The 24396-nt window shown below is 48.7% G+C and overlaps 1 protein-coding gene across 1 annotated transcript in view; it reads right to left on the bottom strand.

Moving 5' to 3' along the window:
• The window catches only part of NKAIN3 (sodium/potassium transporting ATPase interacting 3), a 136495-nt gene that overhangs the window by 20727 nt on the left and 91372 nt on the right, over nucleotides 1-24396 (bottom strand). The window contains exon 4 of the mRNA XM_054394659.1: nucleotides 13320-13517. Coding sequence (XP_054250634.1) covers nucleotides 13320-13517 — 198 coding nt within the window. The remainder of the gene's footprint in view (nucleotides 1-13319; nucleotides 13518-24396) is intronic.

Genomic DNA, 24396 nt, shown 5'->3' with positions numbered 1-24396 from the left:
GCACAGGGTAACTCTGGTAGTAGCACAGGGTAACTCAGGGAGTAGCAGAGGATAACTCAGGTAGTAGCATAGGGTAACTAAGGTAGTAGCAGAGGATAACTCAGGGAGTAGCAGAGGGCAACTCAGGGAGTAGCAGAGGATAACTCAGGTAGTAGCAGAGGGTAACTCAGGGAGTAGCAGAGGGCAACTCAGGGAGTAGCAGAGGGTAACTCAGGGAGTAGCAGAGGGTAACTCAGGTAGTAGCATAGGATAACTCTGGTAGTAGCAGAGGGTAACTCAGGTAGTAGCAGAGGGTAACTAAGGGAGTAGCAGAGGATCACTCTGGTAGTAGCAGAGGATAACTCAGGGAGTAGAAGAGGATAACTCAGGTAGTAGCAGAGGGTAACTCAGGGAGTAGCAGAGGATAACTCAGGTAATAGCAGAGGGTAACTCTGGTAGTAGCAGAGGGTACCTCAGTTAGTAGCAGAGGGTAACTCAGGGAGTAGCAGAGGATAACTCAGGGAGTAGCAGAGGATAACTCTGGTAGTAGCAGAGGGTAACTCAGGTAGTAGCAGAGGATAGCTCTGGTAGTAACACAGGGTAACTAAGGTAGTAGCAGAGGATAACTCTGGTAGTAGCAGAGGGTAACTCAGGGAGTAGCAGAGGATAACTCTGGTAGTAGCATAGGGTAACTAAGGTAGTAGCAGAGGATAACTCAGGTAGTAGCAGAGGGTAACTCAGGGAGTAGCAGAGGATAGCTCTGGTAGTAACACAGGGTAACTAAGGTAGTAGCAGAGGATAACTCTGGTAGTAGCAGAGGGTAACTCAGGTAGTAGCAGAGGGTAACTCAGGTAGTAGCATAGGGTAACTAAGGTAGTAGCAGAGGATAACTCTGGTAGTAGCAGAGGGTAACTCAGGGAGTAGCAGAGGGTAACTCAGGTAGTAGCATAGGGTAACCAAGGTAGTAGCAGAGGATAACTCAGGGAGTAGCAGAGGGTAACTCAGGTAGTAGCATAGGGTAACTCAGGTAGTAGCAGAGGATAACTCAGGGAGTAGCAGAGGGTAACTCAGGGAGTAGCAGAGGATAACTCAGGGAGTAGCAGAGGGTAACTCAGGTAGTAGCATAGGGTAACTCAGGTAGTAGCAGAGGATAACTCAGGGAGTAGCAGTGGGTAACTCAGGGAGTAGCAGAGGATAACTCAGGGAGTAGCAGAGGGTAACTCAGGGAGTAGCAGAGGATAACTCAGGTAGTAGCAGAGGGTAACTCAGGTAGTAGCAGAGGGTAACTCAGGTAGTAGCAGAGGGTAACTCAGGGAGTAGCAGAGGATAACTCAGGGAGTAGCAGAGGGTAACTCAGGGAGTAGCAGTGACATCTCCACATCTCTCTCACAGCCTCAGCACAGTTTTGTTCCCAGGCTGAGCTCCCTGGGAGGGAATCCTTCCCCTCTGCACCTGCCATCTGCAGCAGGAGTGAGTGAGAGATGGTTTGGGCTCTGTCCTCATGTGGGGACATGGCATTGCTGGGGGCTGCACCATGCTCCTTTGTTGTTAAGGGGTCTCTGAATGGGGAAAGTGACTTTCAGTCGTCCCCTCAGCAGCCAAATGCTATCAGGAGGCAAGATAAAATCTGTTATCAGAGCAGCTTTCAGACACCAGGCAGGAATCACCCCCTGGCACCTTGCTTGTTCTTGGCAGCCACAAGCATTGGTCTGATCTCTGCTGCCTGAGCGCTGGACAAGCTTTGTAGAGGGCTGGGGAAGAGCCTGACAGGGGCCAGCAGAGACATGACCCAAGCTTAGGCTGGCCCAGATTTAGGGAGGCCCTGTGGTCACACCATGAGAGCAGAAGCAAGCCAAGAAGCAAGAAGGTGTAAGGGAGGCTCAGCTCTCAGCTGAACTCATCACACACTGACATCAGAGAGCCTGATCCAGGAGATGCTCATCACCTTCTGAAGATCCTCAGGTTGAAGATCTTCATCAGATAGATGAGAGAAAAGTCACCAAAGACACTACAAAGGCAAGAAAAGAAAGGATGATAAAGACAGCATCAATTTGCCCCAGATTTTGCAGCACATCACCTGAGCAGCAACAAGCAAGTGGGGGGAAACTTTGCATCCTCTTTTTGCTGGGAAAGAAAAAAAAAAAAGAGCAAACAGCAATTAGCCCTAAGATGAGCAGGTCCGAAGTGGCCCTGTGCCAATTGCTGTCTCCATAAATGCATAGAGGAGCAGAGTCAGGAGAGCAGGAGTGTTTCAGAGTGGGTTCTTACTTAGCAATGCTCTTTCCCTTGAGTTGAGGCACAGTGGTAGCCACAGACACAGCAGAGTGGTAGCCCAGAACTGTCAGGCTGGATTAGGTGTGCACAGCAGTGCAGGTACTGACGTGGAAAGGAGCTCAGCTCTGACTGGGGAGGATGGAGCAGGATGTGAGCAAGAAACAGAGCAGCTGGGCTTTCCTACAGGCTGTGAATGGACTGCTCAGAGTCACAGAGTCAGAGTGGTTTGGGTTGGAAGGGACTTTAAAGATCAGCTGGTTCCAACCCCCCTGCCATGGGCAGGGACATTTGCCTACATCCACTCTTCAGAGTGGAACACATCATAGGATCATTAAGATTGGGAAAGACCTCGAAGATCATTAAGTCCAACCTTCTACCCAGCACCTCCATGACCACTAGACCATGTCCCAAAGTGCCACATCTACTTATTTCTTGCCCACCTCCAGGGATGGGGACTCCACCACCTCCCTGGGCACCCTGTTCCAATCCCTGACCACTCTTGCAGTGAAGAAGAACCCTCCCCTGGAGCAGCTTAAGGCCATTTCCACTTGCCCTGTCATTAGTTACTTGGGAGAAGAGGCCAACACCTGCCTCACTCCAGCCTCCTTTCAGGTAGCTGCAGAGAGCAATGAGGTCTCCTCTCAGCCTCCTCTCCTTCAGGCTAAACAATCCCAGCTCCCTCAGCCTCTCCTTGTGAGATCTGCTCCCCAAACCCCTCACCAACTTTGTTACCCTAATATATTTGATCATCAGCAGAGAAAGAAGTCAAACCAGGAACACAAATGACTAAGCTCTCAGTTTAGAACAATCGCCAAATGAAAAACCCAGTCCTGAAGTTGAGAGGTTAAGAGAGAAATGGGAAGGGAGCAAATTTCTAGCTCCACAAGGAGAGGAGATTTCAGTCTGGTTGAAAAAGGTGAATCATAGAATCATTGTGGTCGGGAAAGACCTTTAAGATCATTGAGTCCAACCATGAAATTGTTATATCATGGAAGAGGCAGATGAGGGGAGCATGGCCATAACTCTCAGATGAAAGATATTAATATGAAATCTGAACTGAACTGAACCAATTCCCCACTTCAGGTCCAGGGCAGCTTTGCAGAACATAAGGCTCAGCCAGCTGGCAGTTGGCATCCTTGAAGCCATTGTACCTGTCAAAATCCAACCAATAAAGTCTGATTTGATTCTCCTGGGGCTTTTTTTTTTATTTGTCTCCATTCCTTTCCGCCAGGATTATTGCTCAGTCAGAATCACTCATTTAAAAACTGCTAACCCCCAGAGTCCAGCTGGTGCTGCCCCAGGTCAAAGTGCAAAGCAGCTCCTACCTTACATCCTCTCCAGCCCCAACATATGCTGCACGCATTGCCTTTGAGAATTAGGTGGTCACAGACTACCTCCTCCTGAATGATGCCCCCAAAAGTGAGTCTAGAGAGCAGGCATCTGTGCTGCAGAGCCAGGCTGTTGGCTGTATGAAGCAGTACCCAAAACCTTAGGGTTTTCCTTTGAGCTGGTGTGGTGTGCAGGATAAAAACCTCCCCATGCTGGCAGAAGGAGAAAATCCTCTGTGGTTGCCTCATAAATATTGATGGGATTATTCAGTCCATTGTGTGGTGAACAACCAAATGCATTCTGCTCTCAGCCAGCCTGCTCCTGTGCTGATGGAGTCCTTCTGACACAGCACAAGCACAAAACGTAGCTTCCTTCTCTAAATTCCTGCTCAACCTCCTCCAAGCACCCAGAATTTGAGCTCAGCAATATAGAGCTGCAACTGTCCTGGGAGCTGGCTCCATTCTTGGAGATATTCAAGGTGAAGCTGGACAAGGCTGTGAGCAAGCTGCTCTGGTGGAGATGTCCCTGCTGAGTGCAGGGGGGTTGGACTGGATGCCCTTTGGAGGTCCCTTCCAATCCAGACCATTCTATGATTCTCAATCAGTATATTACATACACACATCCTCTGGTTTTACTCCTGGTAGGGAATTCCCCCCCCCCCCCCCCCGAGTAAAGCAAGCCCCCAAAAACAATTTAACTCTATAGATAATAAAGAATATTTTTAGTTGCTCCATTTTATATTCCAGCTGAAGATGGCTCAGGTGCAGGGTGTGAATTTCATTCATTCATTCATTCATAGAATGGTTTAAGTTGGAAGGGAGCTTAAACACCATCCAGTTCCACCCCCCTGCCATGGGCAGGGACACCTCCCACCAGCACAGCTTGCTCAAGGCCTCATCCAGCCTGGCCTTGAACACCTCCAGGGAGGGAACATCCACAACCACCCTGGGCAGCCTGTTCCAGTGTCTCCCCAGCCTCACTGGAAAGAATTTCTTCCTAACATCCAGTCTAAATCTGCCCTCCTCAAGCTTCAATCCATTGCCTCTCACCCTATCACTGCAAGCCCTTATCAAAAGTCCTTTCCCAGCTTTCCTGTAGCCCTCTTCAGGTACTGGAAGGCTGCTCTAAGGTCTCCCTGGAGCCTTCTCAGCCTGGAGAAATGTCAATTTAAGGTGTTCATGACTGGGGCAATTGGCAAGGTTTGCTGCTTCTGACAGGTGGAAACAGACTCAGCCCTAAGTGAATGTTGTCTTCTTGTATCTGTTCTGGTTGTTCCCCACTGTTCAGCTTATTTGCTGCTGCAAGTCCTCTTTCAGCATAAAATCATAATCTGAGCCAGAGACTGAAATGCTGATTTCAGCCACAAATTAGGAACTGAGAAAAATAAGAGATGAAAGGAGTGGGGAAGTGAATCTGTGCTGTGCAGATGCACTTTCATTCTCAAGAGCCTCTCTTTCCTCCAAGGAAAGGCATTCCAACAACAACAACAAAAAGAAAGGGATTTAATTCACCATGGAAATGTGCAAAACTTTTCAAGGCAAGGCCTTTGCATATGCTAAAGGCACAGCTGATGTTCCATTTGAAGCATGAGTTTCATCTTTGTTGTTTGGAATATGTTGGATCAGAACTCCAACTGCCACTTCAAAGCCCTACAGCTAATCCCCCCCCACACACACACTGCCTGCATCTTGAGTTCTGCTCAGGCAAAAGCCAAGCTCAGGCTTTATTCTCTCAAGAACTTCTCTACAACCTTCCTCTAAGGCTCAGCTTGCCTGCACCAGGGTTAGTCCACACCTTCCAGACTCACTGGAGGATATTTCTATTTACTCTCTGAGTCTTTGTCTTGTTTTGTATGATGAAGTGCTTCAATTTCTCACTGAATGGAAGTCATCAATCTCCACCATGCTCACAGATTTTTCCCTCTGAGGATCCAGGGCCCCTAATCTGTGGAGCAGGTGTTGGTGCTGCAAGAGAGCTGTGATTGTTTCTGATGCATGTGACAGTCCTTGTCCCTCAGCCTGAGATGCAGGTGGCAGCAGAAGCAAGGTCAGATTCCTCTCTGCAGGAGGAGTTTTTGTCTGTCCTGGTCCCTGGGAGCAGGCAGTGTGTCCCCAGCTTCCTTATCACCCAGCTGCAGGCTCCATGTGCTGCTTCTGGCTCCCCTGGGTGGCTTGCTCAAAGGAGGACAGAAATGGCAGCAACTGAAACAGTTCCTTCATTCTCTGGAAAAACTCCAGGTGAGCAGTCTGGTCCCCTCTTCAGCTGCCCCTGCTCTTCATGCCCTCTTGGAAGCCTCTGAATATCTTCCCAGGTTCTGAAGGCAAGCCCAGAAGATACAGCCCCAACACTGGTGTCCAGTGCTGACAGACTCTCCCCTCTAGGCAGGATGGCACAAGAAAATTATGGAACCACAGAATCAGTTTGGCCTGAAAAAGACCTCTCAGATGAAGTCCAACCTTTAACCCAGCACTGCCAGGTGCCCACTGCACCACACCCCTCAGCACCACATCTGCACAGCTTTGAAACCTCTCCAGGGATGGGTTGAGAAAATGAATATGAAAGTGAAGCAGCTGGTTTGGAAGGGATTATGGATCAAGTACTTCTCAATGTCACTTCTCCTCAAAGCATTTCAAACACAGAGCTAAATGCCAGTTAGCAGAGCTTTGAGTAAAGCCTTCTTCTGGGGACTTTATTCCCTCAGATGGTTTGATGTGTAACAGAAATGAATATGAGAACCCCAGAACCCCAGCATGGTGGGGATGGGAAGGGACCTCTGGGGATCATCCAGCCCAACCCCCTGCTCAACCAGGGGCACCCACAGCAGCCTGACCAGCAGCACAATGGCCAGGTGGGGCTGGAAGCTCTCCAGACAAGGAAACTCCACAGCCTCTCTGGCAGCCTTTTGAGGAAGAATTTGTTCCTCATTTCCAACCTAAACCTCCCTCGGTGCAACCTGAGGCTATTTCTTCTTGTTCTTTTGCTTGTTCCTTGGGAGAAGATTTAGGGAGGGGGAACTGGGCAATTCCTGGCCATTAGCATGGAATCCTAGAGTGGTTTGGTTTGGAAGGGACCTCCAAAGGGCATCCAGTCCAAGCCCCCTGCAGTCAGCAGGGACTAGAGCAGCTTGCTCTGAGCCTTGACCTTCTGGGCTGCATGTCCAGCTTCTCATCCACTGACACCCCCAAGTGCAACCCCACTATTGATGCATGTGACCAAGAATGAATATTTAAAGAGAAGCCTGGAGGTGATGGGGAGGGTGTTTCAAACACCAACCACACAGGACTGCAGAAAACCTTCTTGAACAAACACTCAGCCTGCCTGCTCTGAGCCACCAGAAGGTCACTGCTTCAGCACACAGCTCACCTGTGTGAAGACATCAGGTGCATAGGAGGTTAATCAACAAGATAAAAATAAATGAAGCCAATCACAAATAAAAATGGAAGTGATCATGTCCTTTTAAGAGGCTATTAAATTAGCTGCCACTTTCTGCTGTCAATCACAGTGATTGTCACTGAATCTCCATGGCAGGAGTTCACACAGGAGGCAATGGGAAGCTAAGGTAGGGAAGTTCCACACTGCTAGGAATGAACTGAGGTTCTTCAGCCTGGAGAAGAGGAGGCTGAGGGGAGACCTTCTGGTTCCTTACAGAAAGGAGGCTGGAGCCAGCTGGGTGTTGGTCTCTCCTTCCTAGTAACAAGTGATAGGATAAGCAGAAATGGCCTCAGGGGTTGCACCAGGAGAGGTTTAGGTTGGACATTAGAAGAAACTTCTTCACTGAAAGGCTTCTCAAAGACTGGAACAATATGAGCATAAAGGAAAAAAATTCTTCACTTTGAGGGTGGCAGAGCCCTGGAGCAGGCTGCCCAGAGAGGCTGTAGAGCCTCCATCTCTGGAGGAAAACCAAACCTGCCTGGCTGTGTGATTTACTCTGCTTTGGCAGGGGGGTTGGGCTCAATGATCTCCTTCCAGCCTTCAGCATTGTGTGGTTCTGTGTGATTTGGCCACAAGTGCCAGCTGTAAGAGCTTCTGAAGGCAGCAGTTACCGAGCACAGGACTTGTGAACCACACTCTGGATCCACTGCAACCTTCCTAACCCAGAATGCTTCCTCCCAGAGGCCTTTGTCTCTCTCTGGGCTGTGCTGAGAGGAGCACACATGCACATGGACATGAAAACCAAACCACCCCCTCCCAGCATGAGGAGCATCAGCTGCTGCACTGCTTGCTTAGTGAAATCCCAGCTCTGGCTCCTGATCTTTCCCCAGGACCAACCAGAGAGCTTTGTAAATCATCAGGGAGCACAGCTGAGAGAAGAGAAGGATTCTTTCCACAGTCAGGTCACATCCAGGCAACAAATTTTAATGGAAGAACTGGGCTGTGAATTCAGTAGATGATTAAAAGAAAAATGTCCTGTCAGAGGAAGCTCACAGAGGTGGCATTTAACCAGTGGATGCATTTCCCAGGAGGAGGAAATCTGGGCACAGGGATATCAGCTATGATAGGCAGAACAATCATTCTGATGGGTACCAGAGAGCACAGAGCTTAGGATCTCTGATCTGATCATTTTTGTAGCCCTCCTCTGGACCCTCTCCATCAGGTCCATGTCCTTCCTGTGTTGAGGGCTCCAGGGCTGGACACAGCACTGCAGGTGAGGTCTGAGCAGAGCAGAGGCAGCATCACCTCTCTGCATCTGCTGGCCATGCTGCTTTGGATGCAGAGATGCTGCCTGGGTTTGGATTCAGCCACCACCAAGTCTGCTGTGCAGCAGCCACTCCAGAGCCTTGGTCAGTGCCAGTTCAGGTTGACTTCAGAATCTTGGAGACTGGTCTGAAGGAGAATATCTAAGAATGGTAGTGGCTCCCTTGGAGGCATGTGCTGTGTCACACTGCTCCTGCCAGAGAGTGCTTTGGGTTGGAAGGCACCTCCAGAGGGCATCCAGTCCAACCCCCTGCACTCAGCAGGGACATCCTCCACTAGAGCAGCTTGCTCAGAGCCTTCTCCAGCCTCACCTTGAATATCTCCAGGGATGGAGCCTCAGCTACCTCCCTGGGAAATCTGCTGCAGTGTTCCAGCACCCTCATGGTGCAGAACTTGTCCCTCATGGTGCAGAACTTGTTCCTCACACCCAATCTAAATCTGTTCTGCTCTCATTTCAAACCATTGTCCCTCAAATTTCAAACCATTGCCCCCCATTGCCAGGGGGGAGTTAATTTGGGGCAAATATTGGAGAAGGAAAAAAAAAATATATTTTCCAAATCTTCCATTTATCTCCAATCTTCCTGCAGACTTTTTTTTTGTTGTTGTTTAATATTAATGACCTCCAAGGAACTAAAATAGGCATTGACTTTTTCTTTTTTCCCCCCCCTTTTACTCTAAATATTTTTCATGTATATAAACCCATTTCTGAATACCCACAAAGAATTGCATAGAGATTGTTGGGGTTTTGTGTGCAATATTGAAAAGCTGCCATGGTAATTCTCATGTAAAAATGGAAAAGAAATCGATACCAGGGACTGCAAAATGTCTACAACAATTTAGTTCTCTTATTGATTAGTTGACAAGGTGCAACTCCACTGCTAGGGCTTAAATTGCTGTCCCCTGTCCCCTCACCTTTAGCCAGCACTGATGTAGAATCTGCAACCAGAGCAGGTTGCTCAGAGCTCCAAACAACCTGACCTGGAATGGTTCCAGGGATGGGACATCTGCCACCTCTCTGGGCAACCTGGACCTGGGTCTCACCACCCTCAGTGGAAGAATTTTCTTCCTTCTCTCCAGTCTGAATCTCCCTCTTTCAGCTCAAACCATCACTCCTTGTCCTGTCACACCAGGCCCTGCTAAAATGTTTCTTCTCAGCTTTCTGCCCCTTTCAGTCCTGAAAGGCCACCAGAAGGTCTCCCTGGAGCCTTCTCCAGGCTGACCAACCCCTGACACTGTATTGCCCTTCATGCCATGCTAAGCCCTAGGTGTGAAGTGAAAACATCTCTTTTTTGACCATGCCAGAAAGGCAGAGGAGAAGCTTCTGTGGCAAAGGTTCACAAAATACAAAGCTGGCATCAGTCACTGACTTGAGCACCCCTCCAGCTGCAGGGATCCTTCCTGCCACCTCCTGCTTCAGCCCACCCTGCAGAACAAGTTGCAGCTGGACATTTGCCCACCCTGGCTGCACAAAGGGGAGGGAATTCCCACAGTCCCGGGAGCGTTCCTGGCACTCTCCCTCCATCACTCCTGCTGCTGCTCAGGCAGGAGTTTGATCTGCTCCAGCCAGCACTCTCCCCACACCGTTCCCACGCACAGCTTGGCCAGGAGAACAATCCCAGGGATTATTCCCAGTGGGTGACTTGAACACAGCAGCCTGTGCAGGAGGCTGAGATGCTGAGTGGAGATGTGAGCTGTCCTGAGCCAGCTGGCCCCAGTACCCAGTTTTCTTGGCACACTTAACTGCTGTGTGCAGACCCAGGCTGGCTGTCTCGCAGGGCAATGGTTCAGACTCACAGTGAGCACAGCATCCAGCTCCCAGCTTGGCTGCCAGAAGTGCTTTTTCTGCCCTGTTTTTTTCTTCTACTTCTGGTATTGAAACTTCTTCATAGTCTAGAAAAAGTGAGATCTTTTTCTGGCCATGCTCTGTTCTTGGTCATGTTAAAAGCTCCTCCCCATTGATTAGTGTCTGGCTTCACCTTAGGCAGGAAGGTTCACTGCTTCTAACCCCACCCTGTGTGAAAAAGATTCAATATTCTTCTTCTTCCTACATCACATCTTTGCCTGGCTTTACACTGCTGTGAAGCCCAGGTGGTTCTTTCATGAGAGATTTCCTCATCTGTAGGTCCAGCAGCCAGCCAGAGAATCCCAGCATGGTGGGGTTGGAAGGGACCTCTGGAGATCATAGAATCATAGAATTGTTAGGGTTGGAAGGGACCTCTGGAGATCATCCAGTCCAACCCTCCTGCTCAAGCAGGGCACCCACAGCAGCTTGCCTAGGATCACAATGCCCAGGGGGGTTGGAAGCTCCCCAGAGAAGGAGACTCCACAACCTCTCTGGGCAGCCTGCTCCAGGGCTCCAGCACCCTCACACCAAAGAAGTTTCTCCTCCTGTTCAGGTGGAACCTCCTGGGTTCCAGTTTTTGCTCCTTGTCCTGTCTCTGGGCACCACTGGAAAAAGTCTGGCCTCATCCTCTTGCCTCTACCTTTTAGGTACTGGTCAGCATTGAGAAGATTCCTTCTCAGGCTGTTCTTCTCCAGGCTCAACAGCCCCAGAGCTCTCAGCATCAAACAAATGCAGATTTCAAACAGACATTACACACATTTAGCATTAATTCCACTCCCCCTCACATTTCTCTTGATTTTCCCCCAACTGAAATAAATCCTCAACACCTTCAACCCCCCCAATCCCTTCAGACTCAGGATGAGACACAAAGTTATTGTTTCCCCAATAAAAAAAAAATGTTTTTTTCTTTTAAGAGACAACTATAAAACAAACAGAAAAAGAGCCTCACTCTGTTACAATTAAACCACCCTCGAGTCTGTTCCCTGGAGCAGGCTCTAGAGGAGGCACAGCTGCAGATAAAACAATTTTTATGACACTTAGCAGCAAAAAGAAAAAAAAAAGGAGAAGATTTCAATAAAAAGTCCCCTTTCCAAAGCAGGGAGCTGTTGACAGGGTGTAATCTATCTCGACAGGTATCCAATACTTACCCCTGGAAGGATTTCACCTGCTGGAGGCTATAAGTCCCTAGCAAATGCAAGTTCTCACCTTGCTGCTCCTTTGGACAAAGGTGAGCAGGAGGAAATGATTTGTTATGCCAATAAAGGTTTTGTTAGGCTGTAAAATGCTTTGTTAGGCTACTGCTGCTCCATAAAACAGGCAATGGAAATGAAGGAGCTTCTAAGGTCCAGAAAGGAATCAGCTACTTGTAGGGCTAGCTACTAGGCAAAGAAGGAAAGGAAAAGAGGATGTCCTGAGCTCCAATCTTTCAGGGAGAGGACAACCTAAATGACCTTGTAATTAACAACTGAAATTGGTAGCCCCTTTAAGTTTGCAGGTGACACAAACTGGGTGGGAGTGTTGATCTGCTTCAGGCTCTGCAAAGGGATCTGGCCAGGATGGATCAATAGGCTGAGGTCAAGGGCCTGAGGTTTACCATGGCCATACAATATTCCAGATGCAGCCTCACCAGGGCAGAGCAGAGGGACAGGAGAACCTCTCTCAACCTACTCACCACAGCCCAGGATGCCCTTGGCCTTCTTAGCCACAAGGGCACACTGCTGGCTCTTGGGCATCCTCCTGTCCACCAGCACCCCAGGTCTCTTTCCCCTTTGCTGCTCTCCAGCAGGTCAGTCCCCAACTTCTCCTGGTACTCCAAAGATCTGCAGGAACCTGTGGTAGTTTTAGGCTGTGCCTAGAAAAATTTCCACAGATCCTGAGTAAAAATGGTAGAATGTAAATAAATCACCATTGGGTGTAAGAGGGAAAATAATGGTAAGGTCTAAAGAGTGCCTTTGGTCTGACTGCTGGCAAAGTTTGTGTGAAGTAACTTTCTTTTTGCTTCCTTTGCCCTGCTAGGTACCAGCTCTGGCTCCTGCTGGCCTTGCTGACCTTGAAGGTGTTCTTAGAATCATGGAATCATAGAATTGTTAGGCTTGGAAGGGACCTCAAGGATCAGCCAGTTCCAACTTGCCTTGTGCAGGGACACCTCACACCAGAGCAGGCTGCTCACAGCCACATCCAGCCTGGCTGCAAAACCCTCCAGGGATGAGGCTTCCACCACCTCCCTGGGCAACCTGTGCCAGTGTCTCACCACCCTCATGGGGAAGAATTTCTTCCTGACATCCAATCTGAATCTACCCATTTCTAGTTTTGTTCCATTCCCCCCAGTCCTATCATTGCCTGACACCCTAAAAAACCTTCCCCATCTTTCTTGTAGCCCCTTTAAATGCTTAACCTTGTAAGTAAGTTGAGTACTTAACCTTGTAGTAGTTAAGTACTAACCAGCAACTCTCTGCTCTTTTCTCCTTTGTTCTCTTGTCCCCTGTGCAGGGGGGAAGGGAGCAAGAAGGGGGAAGCTGTTGGCAACCCCCTGGTCTCGCCCAGGGGGGTTCTTGTGCTGTTTGTAAAGATGTATAAATATTGTGTATTTTGTACACATTCCTTGCATTCCATATTTCAGGCTGTAGTTTTTGCTTGCAAATAGAATCATAGAATCAGTCAGGGTTGGAAGGGACCACAAGGATCATCCAGTTCCAACCCCCCTGCCATGAGCCCTACCTCACATTACTCAGGCTGGCCAGAGCCTCATCCAGCCTTGCCTTAAACACCTCCAGGGATGGAGCCTCAACCACCTCCCTGGACAACCCATTCCAGGCTCTCACCACTCTCATGGGGAAGAACTTCTTCCTCACCTCCAGTCTGAATCTCCCCACTTCCAGCTTTATTCCATTCCCCCCAGTCCTATCACTACCTGATAGCCTAAAAAGTCCCTCCCCAGCTTTCTTGTAGCCCCCTTCAGATCCTGGAAGGCCACAAGAAGGTCACATCAGAGCCTTCTCTTCTCCAGACTGAACAGCCCCAACTCTCTCAGTCTGTCCTCACAGGAGAGGCGCTCCAGCCCTCTGCTCATCCCTGTGGCATGGAGCTTCATTTGCTTTCCCACTGAGCAGGTCTGAGCAATTTTACCTTTGGGGGGGGGTGGGTTTGATTTCAACCCAGCACAGAGCCCAAGTACAAAGCAAGAGAAAGGAGAACTTACAGAGAGGAGTATTTGGATGGCGCTGTGGATGACCTCTAGGTACTGGAAGTCGATGATGCAGCCTGTGACTGAGATGTAGGAGTAGTCCTCCAGGACCCCAGGGGCGGAGGGGCGCAGCACCCTGCGGACGCAGCCCGGCCCGTGCTCCCGCCACCACGACCGGTGCATCGAGATGTTGAACGTCATCAGGTCTGTCTCCTAGGGGGCAAGCAGGGGGGAGAGTGTGAAAAAAACCCCAGACCCACAACATACCTGATTCTGTGTCATTTAATGGGAAAGGAAGGGAAGTAAAAGCATAGAAATGCAGAACGGCTTGAGCTGGAGAGAAACCAGCTCAGGTTGTCAAGAGGATCCTTGGCATGGATTCAGAGAATGGCTTCAGTTGGAAGGGATCTTGGAGGTCATCTGTTGCCCTCTCTCTGTGATCTCATTGAATGGTTTCAGTTGGAAGGGACCCTGAAGGTCATCTGTTGCCCTCTCTCTGTGATCTCATTGAATGGTTTCAGTTGGAAGGGACCCTGAAGGTCATCTGTTGCCCTCTCTCTGTGATCTCATTGAATGGTTTCAGTTGGAAGGGACCCTGAAGGTCATCTGTTGCCCTCTCTCTGTGATCTCATTGAATGGTTTCAGTTGGAAGGGACCCTGAAGGTCATCTGTTGCCCTCTCTCTGTGTGATCTCATTGAATGGTTTCAGTTGGAAGGGACCTTGAAGATCATCTAGTTCCAATCCCCCTGCCACAGCCAGGGACACCTCCCAATAGACCAGGTTGCAGAGAGCTTCATCCAGCCTGGTCTTAAACTCTTCTAGGGATGAGGCATCCATGATTTTTCATCATGTATGTTGGAGTGTGTATGCATGGTGGAGTCACCATCCCTGGAAGTGTTCAAAAGACAGGTGGACATGGCCCTTCAGGACATGGTTTAGTGGGCAAGGTGGTGTTGGGTGGATGGTTGGACCTTAGAAATCTTTTTCAACCTTCATGATTTCATTTCAGACACTTTCTGGAGTAGGAATTGGGATTTTCCAATGTGGGTTGGAAGGTGGTCATCACACCTATGGGAATCAGTTGTGGTGTCTATAGCATGGGTGGCACAGCTTCCATAGAATCATAGAATGGTCTGGGTTGGAAGGGACCTCCAAAGGTCATCCAGTCCAACCTCCCTGCAGCCAGCAGGGACACCCCCAACTAGATCAGGTTGCCCAGGGCCTCTTTGCTTGCTCTTGGGATTTTTTTTTTCCTCCTTTATTTGTTTTGTGTCTTCAAGTTTTGATTGTCATTCCCTGCTTTGCTTTCTGTGCTTGGCTGCTTCACAGCCCAAGGCAAGCAAACCAAAAAGGGCAAATTTTCAGCTTAGTAAATGTAAGAATTTAAGCTGTGGTCAGTACAAACACCTCAGAAATAAAATCTTTCATCTCTGGTTGGTTGTTGAAGTGATTAAAGAAACAATGTTTGGCTTGATGGTCATCACTTGATGCTTAACCAGATGTTCCTAGATTGAGGCTGCTGGTGATGCAGGGAGAGAAGGAAACCAGTTAGAAACACTTAAAATTTATTGAGCAAAACCAACGGAGATGCTAAAAAAGTTAAATTCTTGTTCACAAATTCCAGAGAGGGGCTGGGAGAAGAGCTTTTCATAATTCCTCCTCACTGTGCCTATGTCCTGAGCTCTCAAAGCAGGTCAAGTTGGCCCAGCAAAGAGCACTTTCAGAAATGCAAACAGAACCTCCTGCCCCAACAGCTTGACCTCTAAAATATCACTTCACAAAATGGCAGATGTAAGCTGTTGGAGCTGATAAATGTTAAGCTGCCAGTCAATAAAAGCAAGCCTGACAAAAATCAATTTGTTTTCTTTTCTTTCAGCAGCTGGAGCACAGCCCTCCCAAACTTCTTGGAGGCTCTTAGTCCATGAAGTGTGCCAGGCATTAAAAACTTAACCCCTGTCTTTGGCCTCATTTACAGAGGTTTAGAAGATTAGAAGAATCTTTGTCTGGGTGTAGAGGTTTGGAATTTCAGTGAGCTTTGTAGAAGCATCAAATTATTTTGGTTGGAAGATCTAGGATCATCCAGTCCAACATCAACCCAACCCCACCATGGCCATCAAACCATGGCCCCAAGTGCCATGGCCACAGGTTTCTTCAACACCCCCAGGGATGGGGACTCCCTCACCTCCCTGGGCAGCCTGTTCCAATCCCTGACCACTCTTGCAGCAAAGAAGATTTTCCTAATCTCCAACCTAACCCTGCCCTGGCTTGCGTCTGTTTTCTCTTTTCCTGTCACTTGTTCCATGTGAGAAGAGACCAACCCCCACCTCACAGCAACCTCCTTCCAGGGAGCTGTATACAGCACTGAGGTCTCCCCTCAGCCTCCTCTTCTCCTCCAGGCTAAACACCCCCAGTTCCCTCAGCTGCTCCTCCCCAGCCCTCTTCTCCAGACCCTTTATCATCTTCACTACCCTTTTGTGGACACTCTCCAACCCCTCAGTGTCCTTCACACAGTGAGGAGCCCAAAACTGAACCCAGTACTTGAGGTGTGGCCTCAGCCATGAGGCTCTTCTGAGCTCCCAACTCCTAACCTCTCTCTTGATCCAGCAGCCCCAGTGATCACCTTTCTCCTGGTGCAGGGTCCCACTGAACTGTCAGAGCCTTTTGAAGCCTTTAACCTATGCAGAGGCTTTGTGCTGGCTGCCAGCCCGAGGATTCATTCTGATCACTGTTGGAAATCATTGCTCTGGCAGATGCTTGCTTTTAGGTGAGGTGTAATCCCTTCAAGTGCCAATCAGAATGTTTTCTAAGTGCGTGGAGAGAAGGGTTAATTGCATTACACCTGCTTCAATTCTACATTTGGTTTCAAGTGGATGTTCTCTACTGGATGGAGCAACCTGTGGCTACAAGGTTGGTCTAGATGACCTCTGAAGACCCCTTCTGACCCAACCCACTCTGTGGTTCTGTTTCTAGGTGGTGAATCCAGATACATTTATCAGATAATATCATCCCACACCTCACCCTTCCTAACACCTTTTGGTTTAGTGATGCATAGAATCACAGAGTGGTTTGAGTTGAAAGAGACCTTGAAGATCATCCAGTTCCAACCCCCTGCCATGGGCAGGGACACCTCCCACCAGCCCAGGTTGCTCAAGCTGTTTTATGGCAGCTCTGGTTATGTGCACCACTTCTGCTAAAGCCTCAGGTCCCAGGGACAGCAGAGCACAAAAAGGAATCTTGACTTGTTACAAGAAAATGAGCTGCAGAGTAAAAGCTTCCACAATCATGAGCCTCACTGCCAGGCTCTGTGCTGCAACTTGAGTTGTTTGCTGCTGTGATCCAGGTAGAAGTGTCCCTGCTCACTGCTGAGGCTGGACAAGATGACCTTTGAGGGTTCCTTCCAACCCAGTGCAGTCTGTGATTCTGTGATTCATTCTATGATTCTGTTCCTAAAGCTGGAGTCTAGATGGGCAGCATGTACCTCACCAGTTCAGGTCTACAAGCCCTTGTAAGTAGTTCCTCCCCAAGTTTCCTGTAGCCCCCTTCAGGTACTGGAAGGCTGCTCTAAGGTCTCCCTGGAGCCTTCTCCTCTCCAGGCTGAACAGCCCCAGCTGTCCCAGCCTGTCCCCACAGGGGAGGTTCTCCAGCCTCTGATCATCTTCATGGCCTCCTCTGGACACTCTCCAGCAGCTCCAGGTCCTTCTTGTGCTGGGTACCCCAGCACTGGAGGCAGTGCTGCAGGTGGGGTCTGAGCAGAGCAGAGGTCAGAATCCCCTCCCTGTGCTGCTGCTCTCCCTGCTCTGGATGCAGCTCAGCACTCAGCTGGCTCTGGGCTGCCAGGGACCATTGCTGGCTCCTGGGCAGTTTGTCACCACCTGACACCCCCAAGGCCTTCTCCTGCAGGCTGCTCTCCAGCCACTCCCAACCCAACCTGGATTTGTGCTTGGGATCTAATATGATTTAGTTCATTATTCACTTCAGGCTGACCACAGGCATTGGTCCACATTTCAAGTTCCTTAAAACACTTTGATGTATTTCTGTAACTACATAAATCCGTGCCCACTGTGCATCTTCTGCCTGTGCACACAGAAATAAACTCATTAGATCTCTATTTCTAGCCAACTGCACAAAGCAATGACTCAGCAGAGCTCTCCTGAGGACCTGAGGACCACCACCAGCCATGGTCAAGGGCAGCAGCACTGACCACCTCCTTCAGCAGTGGATTGCACCCTGGCCTTAGCCAGCTTCATTGAATGTGCAGACGGATGCACCTCCAAACCTCTCACAAAGATTCACACCAAAGAGACCTTCCCTTTGTCCTCTCCAGCCATTTCCTCTCTCAGGAACAAGCAGCACCTCCCCTTTTTTTTTTCTCTGCCATACACTCATCACAATCAAACTTCTCAAATACTTTTGATGAGCTCAGTCAGCAGGATCTGATGGTGGCCAGTACCTCGTGGGTGATTTCATCTTCACCATGCCAAAGGAAATCAATGAGCTGCTCAGTCTGCATTTATTAATTTATTTTTTTGGTCTTCATTCTGAAGACATTTCTCACAAAGGTCCACCTCTAATCAATGTGGCTGAATATGTTCCCCAGAAATTAACTTTTTTAAGCCAAGAGGGAACTATAAAAGGCTCTGTTAAGAACTTCAAGTCTAGGTGGATCACTTAATGGTCCTGTTAATAGATGTTATATAAATCTGGTCACTCTTGGAGATGAACAAAGCCACAGAGAAGCCTAATGAGCCATTCACTCTTCAACATCATGGACCTGGCTATAATCCTTCAGCATGCAATTTTGAATGTCTGCCCCAATAAATAAGACCAAAATGAGAGTGCTGCAGAGATAAGAACCTGTTGCGAATTGGAATGATGCTTTCATTTTACTGCCCAAGTTGAGATGAAATGAAGAGACAAAGAGAAGAGCAATGACCTGGTGGAGCTGTAAACAGTGGTTGGCATCCTCCAGAGTGGGTAACTTCAATTTAAGATGAGGGTGTAAAAAAAAAAGTTTCCTGGTAGGATTAAAACCAGAAACTGCAGGCTGGGGAGGTGTGAGACAATGACTTTAAGAAGTCTGAAAAACACTCCACCAGATTTCTGGTCTGTCACAGCCAGGAGGAACTGAGGAATGAGGAAAGAGAGGATGAATACAAGAAATGGAAGGGCTTAGGACCGACCTTGCTGAGCTCTGCACCACAGCAAACACCTTCCCCTCCTGTTATTCACACATTGCACTGGGTTGGAAGGGACCCTCCAAAGGCATCCCGGCCAACCCTCCTGCAGGCATCAGGGACACCTCCAGCTAGAACAGGCTGCCAAGGGCCACATCAAGTCTGACCTTAAATGTCTCCATGGATGGAGTCTCAACCACATCCCTGGGCAGCCTGTTCCAGTGTTTCCCCACTCTGATTGTGCAGAACTTCCTCCTGATGTCCAACCTAAATACGCTCTGCTCCAGTTTCAAACTATTGCCTCTCCTCCTATCACTCCAAACCCTTCTGAACAGTCCCTGTGCAGTCTTCCTGCAGGTCCCTTTCAGATATTGAAATGCAGCTGTTATGAATCAGGGAAGTCATCAGAAGGCAGTTTCCAGTGTAACTCTGAGAATTCCCTTCCAATACTCCCTTTCAGTGTCATTCCTTTCAATCCCTCCCCATTATATCTACTTAAGGCCCTGTGTATTACCCTAAAGAAACCATATGGGGCTTGTGTGCTACTGTATTTTTCTAGATTGATGTCTTGTTCTGGCTGTTACTTCAGCAGACAGGAATCATTTATTCTTTACTGCTCTATTTTTATAATGTAATCCATTTTGCTTACTCTGATGTGCAGAGAAAGCAGCTGCAAACATGAGATGAATCATGGCTGCTGAGCTGCCCATCCCCTGAAACCAGCATCTGCTCCTCTGCAGCTTCCACTGCAGCTAGACTTTCACTCCAGCTGCACCTCTTTCCCTTCTGTCCCTGCATGAATTTAGAACCACAGACTGCATGGGGTTGGAAGGGACCCTCGAAGGTCATCCTGTCCAAGCCCCCTGCAGTCAGCAGGGACATCTTTAACTAGCAGCAGGTTGCTCAGAGCTCCATCCAGGTTGACCTTGAATGTCTCCAGGGATGAGGTCTCCATCACCTCTCTGGGCAATCTGTTCCACTATTTCACTACCCTCACTGTAAAGAATTCCCTCCTTAGGTCCAGTTTCCACATCCTATGTTGAAATGTGTCCTTATCATCCAGACCCTACTCCCCCCCAGCTCAGTCACCACCCTGCATTGCAATTCCTAACACATTCTTTGGTCCTTTAAATTTTGCCAAAGCCCAGCTTCTTCTTCTTCTTTTTTTTTTTTTCTTTCCCTGTACATTTTTAATGCCTCAAGAAGTAAACAAGGATAAATTAAACCAACTATTCTCTACCAGGACTGGCAGTGTTTTAAAAATGTTCTGCTGTAAATAAAGCAGAGAATTTTATTTTCTTCCATGGTACAACACAAACAAAATACACAGTGCGGGAATGTTACAGAACAGGACAGGAGGCTGTGGCAGCATGGAACAGCACCTGCTGCTGAGGTACACAGACACTCACCTGCAACACTTGGCTCTTTTCAAGAGCTAGCCCAGGATCCCAACATGGGAGATGCTGGAAGGGACCTCTGGAGATCACCCAGTCCAACCCCCCTGCTCAAGCAGGGCACCCACAGCAGCTTGCCCAGCAGCACAATGCCCAGGGGGTGTTGGAAGCTCTCCACAGAAGGACACTCCACAACCTCTCTGGACAGCCTGCTCCAGGGCTCCAGCACCCTCACACCAAAGAAGTTTCTCCTCCTGTTCAGATGGAACCTCCTGGGTTCCAGTTTGTGCCCAGTGCCCCTTGTCCTGTCCCTGGGCACCACTGAGCAGAGTCTGGCCCCAGCATCTTGCCCCCCAGCCTTTAGCTCTTGCTGGGCATTGCTCAGATCCCCTCTGGGGCTGCTCTTCTCCAGGCTCTCAGCCTTTGCTCCTCACAGAGATGCTCCAAGCCCCTCAGCATCTTACCCATGGAGAAGCCAATAGCAAGAGAAGAAGGAACAGCAACAGTTACAAGTGCTGAGAACATCACCTGGTAATTAGTCTCTGCAGCAGCAGCAGCAGCAGCAATGTAAGCATTAATGCCATAATCATTTATAGCCATAGAGTAATTATTGGAAGTTTGAAATTCTCCTGAGGCTGAGGTTTACTGTTGCACATTTAGACTTACAGTCAAGCAACCACCACCATCATCTTTTACAGCATTTTCTATTGCCATGAATAATTCCAGCTGCCTGTCTGGAAAGTGAAGCTAATATTACCTTGTTAATATTCAGTCCCTGTCGTGGTCAGAGAAGTCTCTTTTCCTGCCTTTGTTTTGTTTTTTAACTTATTTTTTCCTTTTTCTTTCATGTTATTAGTGATTGTCCCTCTGTACTGGGCACTGGGGAGGCCACACCTCAAATCTGGAATTTAGCTGTGGGCTCCTCACTCCAAGAAGGACATTGAGGGCTGGAGCATGTCCAGAGAGGGGCAATGAGGCCACGGAAGGGTCTGGAGAACAGGGCGTGGAGGAGCAGCTGAGGGACCTGGGGGTGTTTAGACTGGAGGAAAGGAGGCTCAAGAGAGATGACATCCCCAGCACTGATCCTGAACCACTCTTCACCCTGCCTCTCTGCTTGGCATTGCCCTGACCCAGGTGCAAAACCTTGCTCCTGGCCTTGCTGAACTTCATGAGGTTGGCTTGCAGTGAGCAGGGACATCTCCAACTGCATCAGGAATGAATGAAACTGAGTAGAACAGACAGAGATGCTTGAGGCAGTGACCTGGGAGTAAGGCATGGGTGGCTGCTAATAGAATTTGTCACCAAAATAAGCAGCTTTGCCTTCTCCAATTAGAAGGTCTCCCCAGGGTACCCAATTTAGTGACATCAGGCAAGTAATATCCAGAGTTACTCTTGAACAGTCCCACTCTGCTGAAACTCAGGCTTCCCAATTACTGTATTTCAAACAAAGAGCCTTTTCTGAAAGGTCTAAATTAATATTTAAATGGCAGGATGAAGTGAGAGAGGCTGCCATTATTTTCCCTTGGTAATCATCATTTTCTTCAAATAAAGAAAATGGAGAAAGATTTTCTTTTTTTTAATGGAGGATAACAAATCCTGAGGCAATTAACAGCAAGGAGAGTGGCAAAGGAAGAATCTTGGGCATCTTAGAGGCAGGAGAGATAAAAAGAGAATCTTGTCTCTCTTTATCAGTTAATTAGTTAAAGCTTACATTTAATTTTACTAGTCCTTACTACTCATTAGATGGATCTAATTTGTAGAGCCAGGCAGCACATTCATCATTTCAATGGCAGGCTCCAGGACTTCTTGTAGAGGGGATCAAAAGGAAGCTAATGATGACACTCTCAGGAGGAAAGATCAATCTCACCTCGCTTCAGTAGTCAAAAAAGGTCTGGATGTGGTGCTGAGGGACAGGGTTTGGTGGTGGTCTTGGCAGTGCTGGGTTAACAGTTGGAGCTGATGATTTTGGAGGTCTTTTCCAACCTTTATGATTCTATGAAAAGTGAAGCACTTCATTTCACCAAACTGTCTGTCCCTCCTGGAAAGAGAGAGGAACCTCAGAAGTTCCTCCAACTGGGCATTTGAGAAAGGGGTGGAAGCCTCTGGAGGATGTCTCTCCCTGAGGATGGAAGGAGCCCATCTCTAACTTAAGAACAAACCAGCAAGTTTTGACAAAGAACTTTTGTAGTCCCAGCAGGGAATGGAAAGATGGAAAAGCAACTCTGACATCAAAGCCCAACTGACCAGGACCTTCTCTCCATGCAAGTAACTGCATCTCAGAAATTGAAGAGGACCTACAGGGAGGCTGGGGAGGGACTGTCCAGAAGGGCTTGGAGTGATAGGGTGAGGGACAAGGGTTTGAAACTGGAGCAGGGCAGGTTTAGGTTGGACATCAGGAGGAAGTTCTGCAGAGGGAGAGTGGTTACACTCTGGCACAGGTTGCTCAAGGAGGTGGTTGAGGTCCCATCCCTGGAGACATTCAAGATGAGACTTAACATAGCCCTGGGCAGCCTGCTGTAGCTGGAGGTGTCCCTGCTGAGTGCAGGGGGGTTGGCCAGGATGCCCTTGGAGGGTCCCTTCCAACCCAGTGCAATCTGTGACTCTGTAAGTATCTCTTTATGGATGCCTACACCTCCTGTAAGGTTCTACCAGCAGCCTGAAGTTCTCAGATCCATAAATACAGGATGATGGAGATGTCATCTGCAAGCAATCAGCTACACTTTGAAGTCACCAGCAGCATTTTTATCTAATCAAGAGTGGCAAAGATGAGATTTATGTAAATGAACTCCCTAAATGGCTATTGCAATAAGTAACTACTGAACCAAATTCCAGAGAAATTAGAGCACTTGAGGGAATTTTCCTTCCCCATTTTATTTCTCAATGCATCTATAAATACGACCAAAAAAAAATGTTTAATAATTCCATCAGCAACACTTTTTGCATCCTGAGCCATTCACTCTTGCTGCAGAACCCTTGTCAGCCCCATTTGAAACCAGGGATTCCTAGGTTCATTCCCAGGATGGTTTGGGTTGGAAGAGACCTTAGAGATCCTCTAGTCTAGGAAGAAATTCTTTCCAGTGAGGGTGGGGAGACACTGGGACAGGTTGCCCAGGGAGGTTGTGGCTGCCCCTCCCTGGAGGTGTTCAAGCTCTTGAGCAACCTGGGCTGGTGGGAGGTGTCCCTGCCCATGGCAGGGGGTTGGAACTGGGTGAGCTCTAAGGTCCCTTCCTTCCCAAACCATTCTGAGACTCTGTGACTGAATTGATGAATCTTCCACGGTGCAAGAGCTGACACAGAACATTTTCCCCCAATACATTTTGTTCATTTTTCTTTTCTTATGCTTCTTTGGGGGAAAACTGTTTGACCCTGGGCTCAAACCAGCAAAGGAACCATCAGAACTGTGGTCCCTGTCATGCTTCTCATCTCTGAAACAGAGCTGAGGTCTCAGAGTCCATTTGAGGATGAAGAATTACAAAGCCAAGAGCAATCTGTTTGATTTTATTGTATATATTACAACCTTCCAGCTGGGCTCCTGGCAGCTGACAGAGTAAACCTCAGCTGGGAAAAATGTGGGACATCTGAGCCTTATCTCATTCATGTATATTTATACCTGCCAAATGTCATGGTCACACTCTTGTCCTGGTGGCTCTGACCCCTCCTGGAACACCATCCTTTTCTTGCTGCAGCAGAGGAGGAGATTATTTGCACTTCTGTCTTGGAGCCACTCAGGTTTGTTGATCTGAAACTGTTTCTCCACCTTAAGCAGACACCCCTGGACCTCAGCATCATTTTTATCAGGAACAGAATCACCCAATCCCATCTGGGTGGGGATGGAAGGGACCTCTGGAGATCATCCACTCCAACCCCCCTGCTAAAGCAGGGCACCCACTGCAGCTTGCCCAGGAGCACAATGGCCAGGGGGGGTTGGAAGCTCTGCAGAGAAGGAGACTCTACCACCTCTCTGGGCAGCCTGCTCCAGGGCTCCAGCACCCTCACAGCAAAGTTGTTCCTCATATTCAGATGGCATCTCCTGTCTCTCTTAAACTGGGAAGCCAGAACTGGGCACAATACTCACAGAGGGCAGAGTAGAGGAGAAAGAGAACCTCCCATGACCTGCTGGCCACTCTCTCCTCGATGCCCCCCAGACCATTGGCATTCTTGGCCACAAGGGCACATTGCTGGCTCATGGTGAACCTGCTGTCCACCTGGGAGTGCTCTCCCAGGTCCTTTTCCACAGAGCTGCTTCCCAGCAGGTCACCCCTCACCTGTTCTGATGCAGGTGGTTGTTCCTCCTGTAGATGCAGGACCCTACACTTGCCCCTGTTGAACTGAATCATGCTCCCCTCCTAATGGACCAGAGCCTTTTCTTCTTCATGCTAAACACCCCCAGATCCCTCTGCCTGTCCCTCAGCAGAGGTGCTCCAGCCCCTGATCATCTTTGTGGCCTCCTCTGCACCTGCTCCATTCAGAGGTCACAGATGAAAAGAAACAAATAGAATGTAAATATTATTATTAACAACAAC

The sequence above is a fragment of the Indicator indicator genome, chromosome 31 (assembly GCF_027791375.1).
Source record: "Indicator indicator isolate 239-I01 chromosome 31, UM_Iind_1.1, whole genome shotgun sequence".
NCBI classification, from domain to species: domain Eukaryota; kingdom Metazoa; phylum Chordata; class Aves; order Piciformes; family Indicatoridae; genus Indicator; species Indicator indicator.
This window is presented reverse-complemented; position numbering and strand designations above follow the sequence as displayed.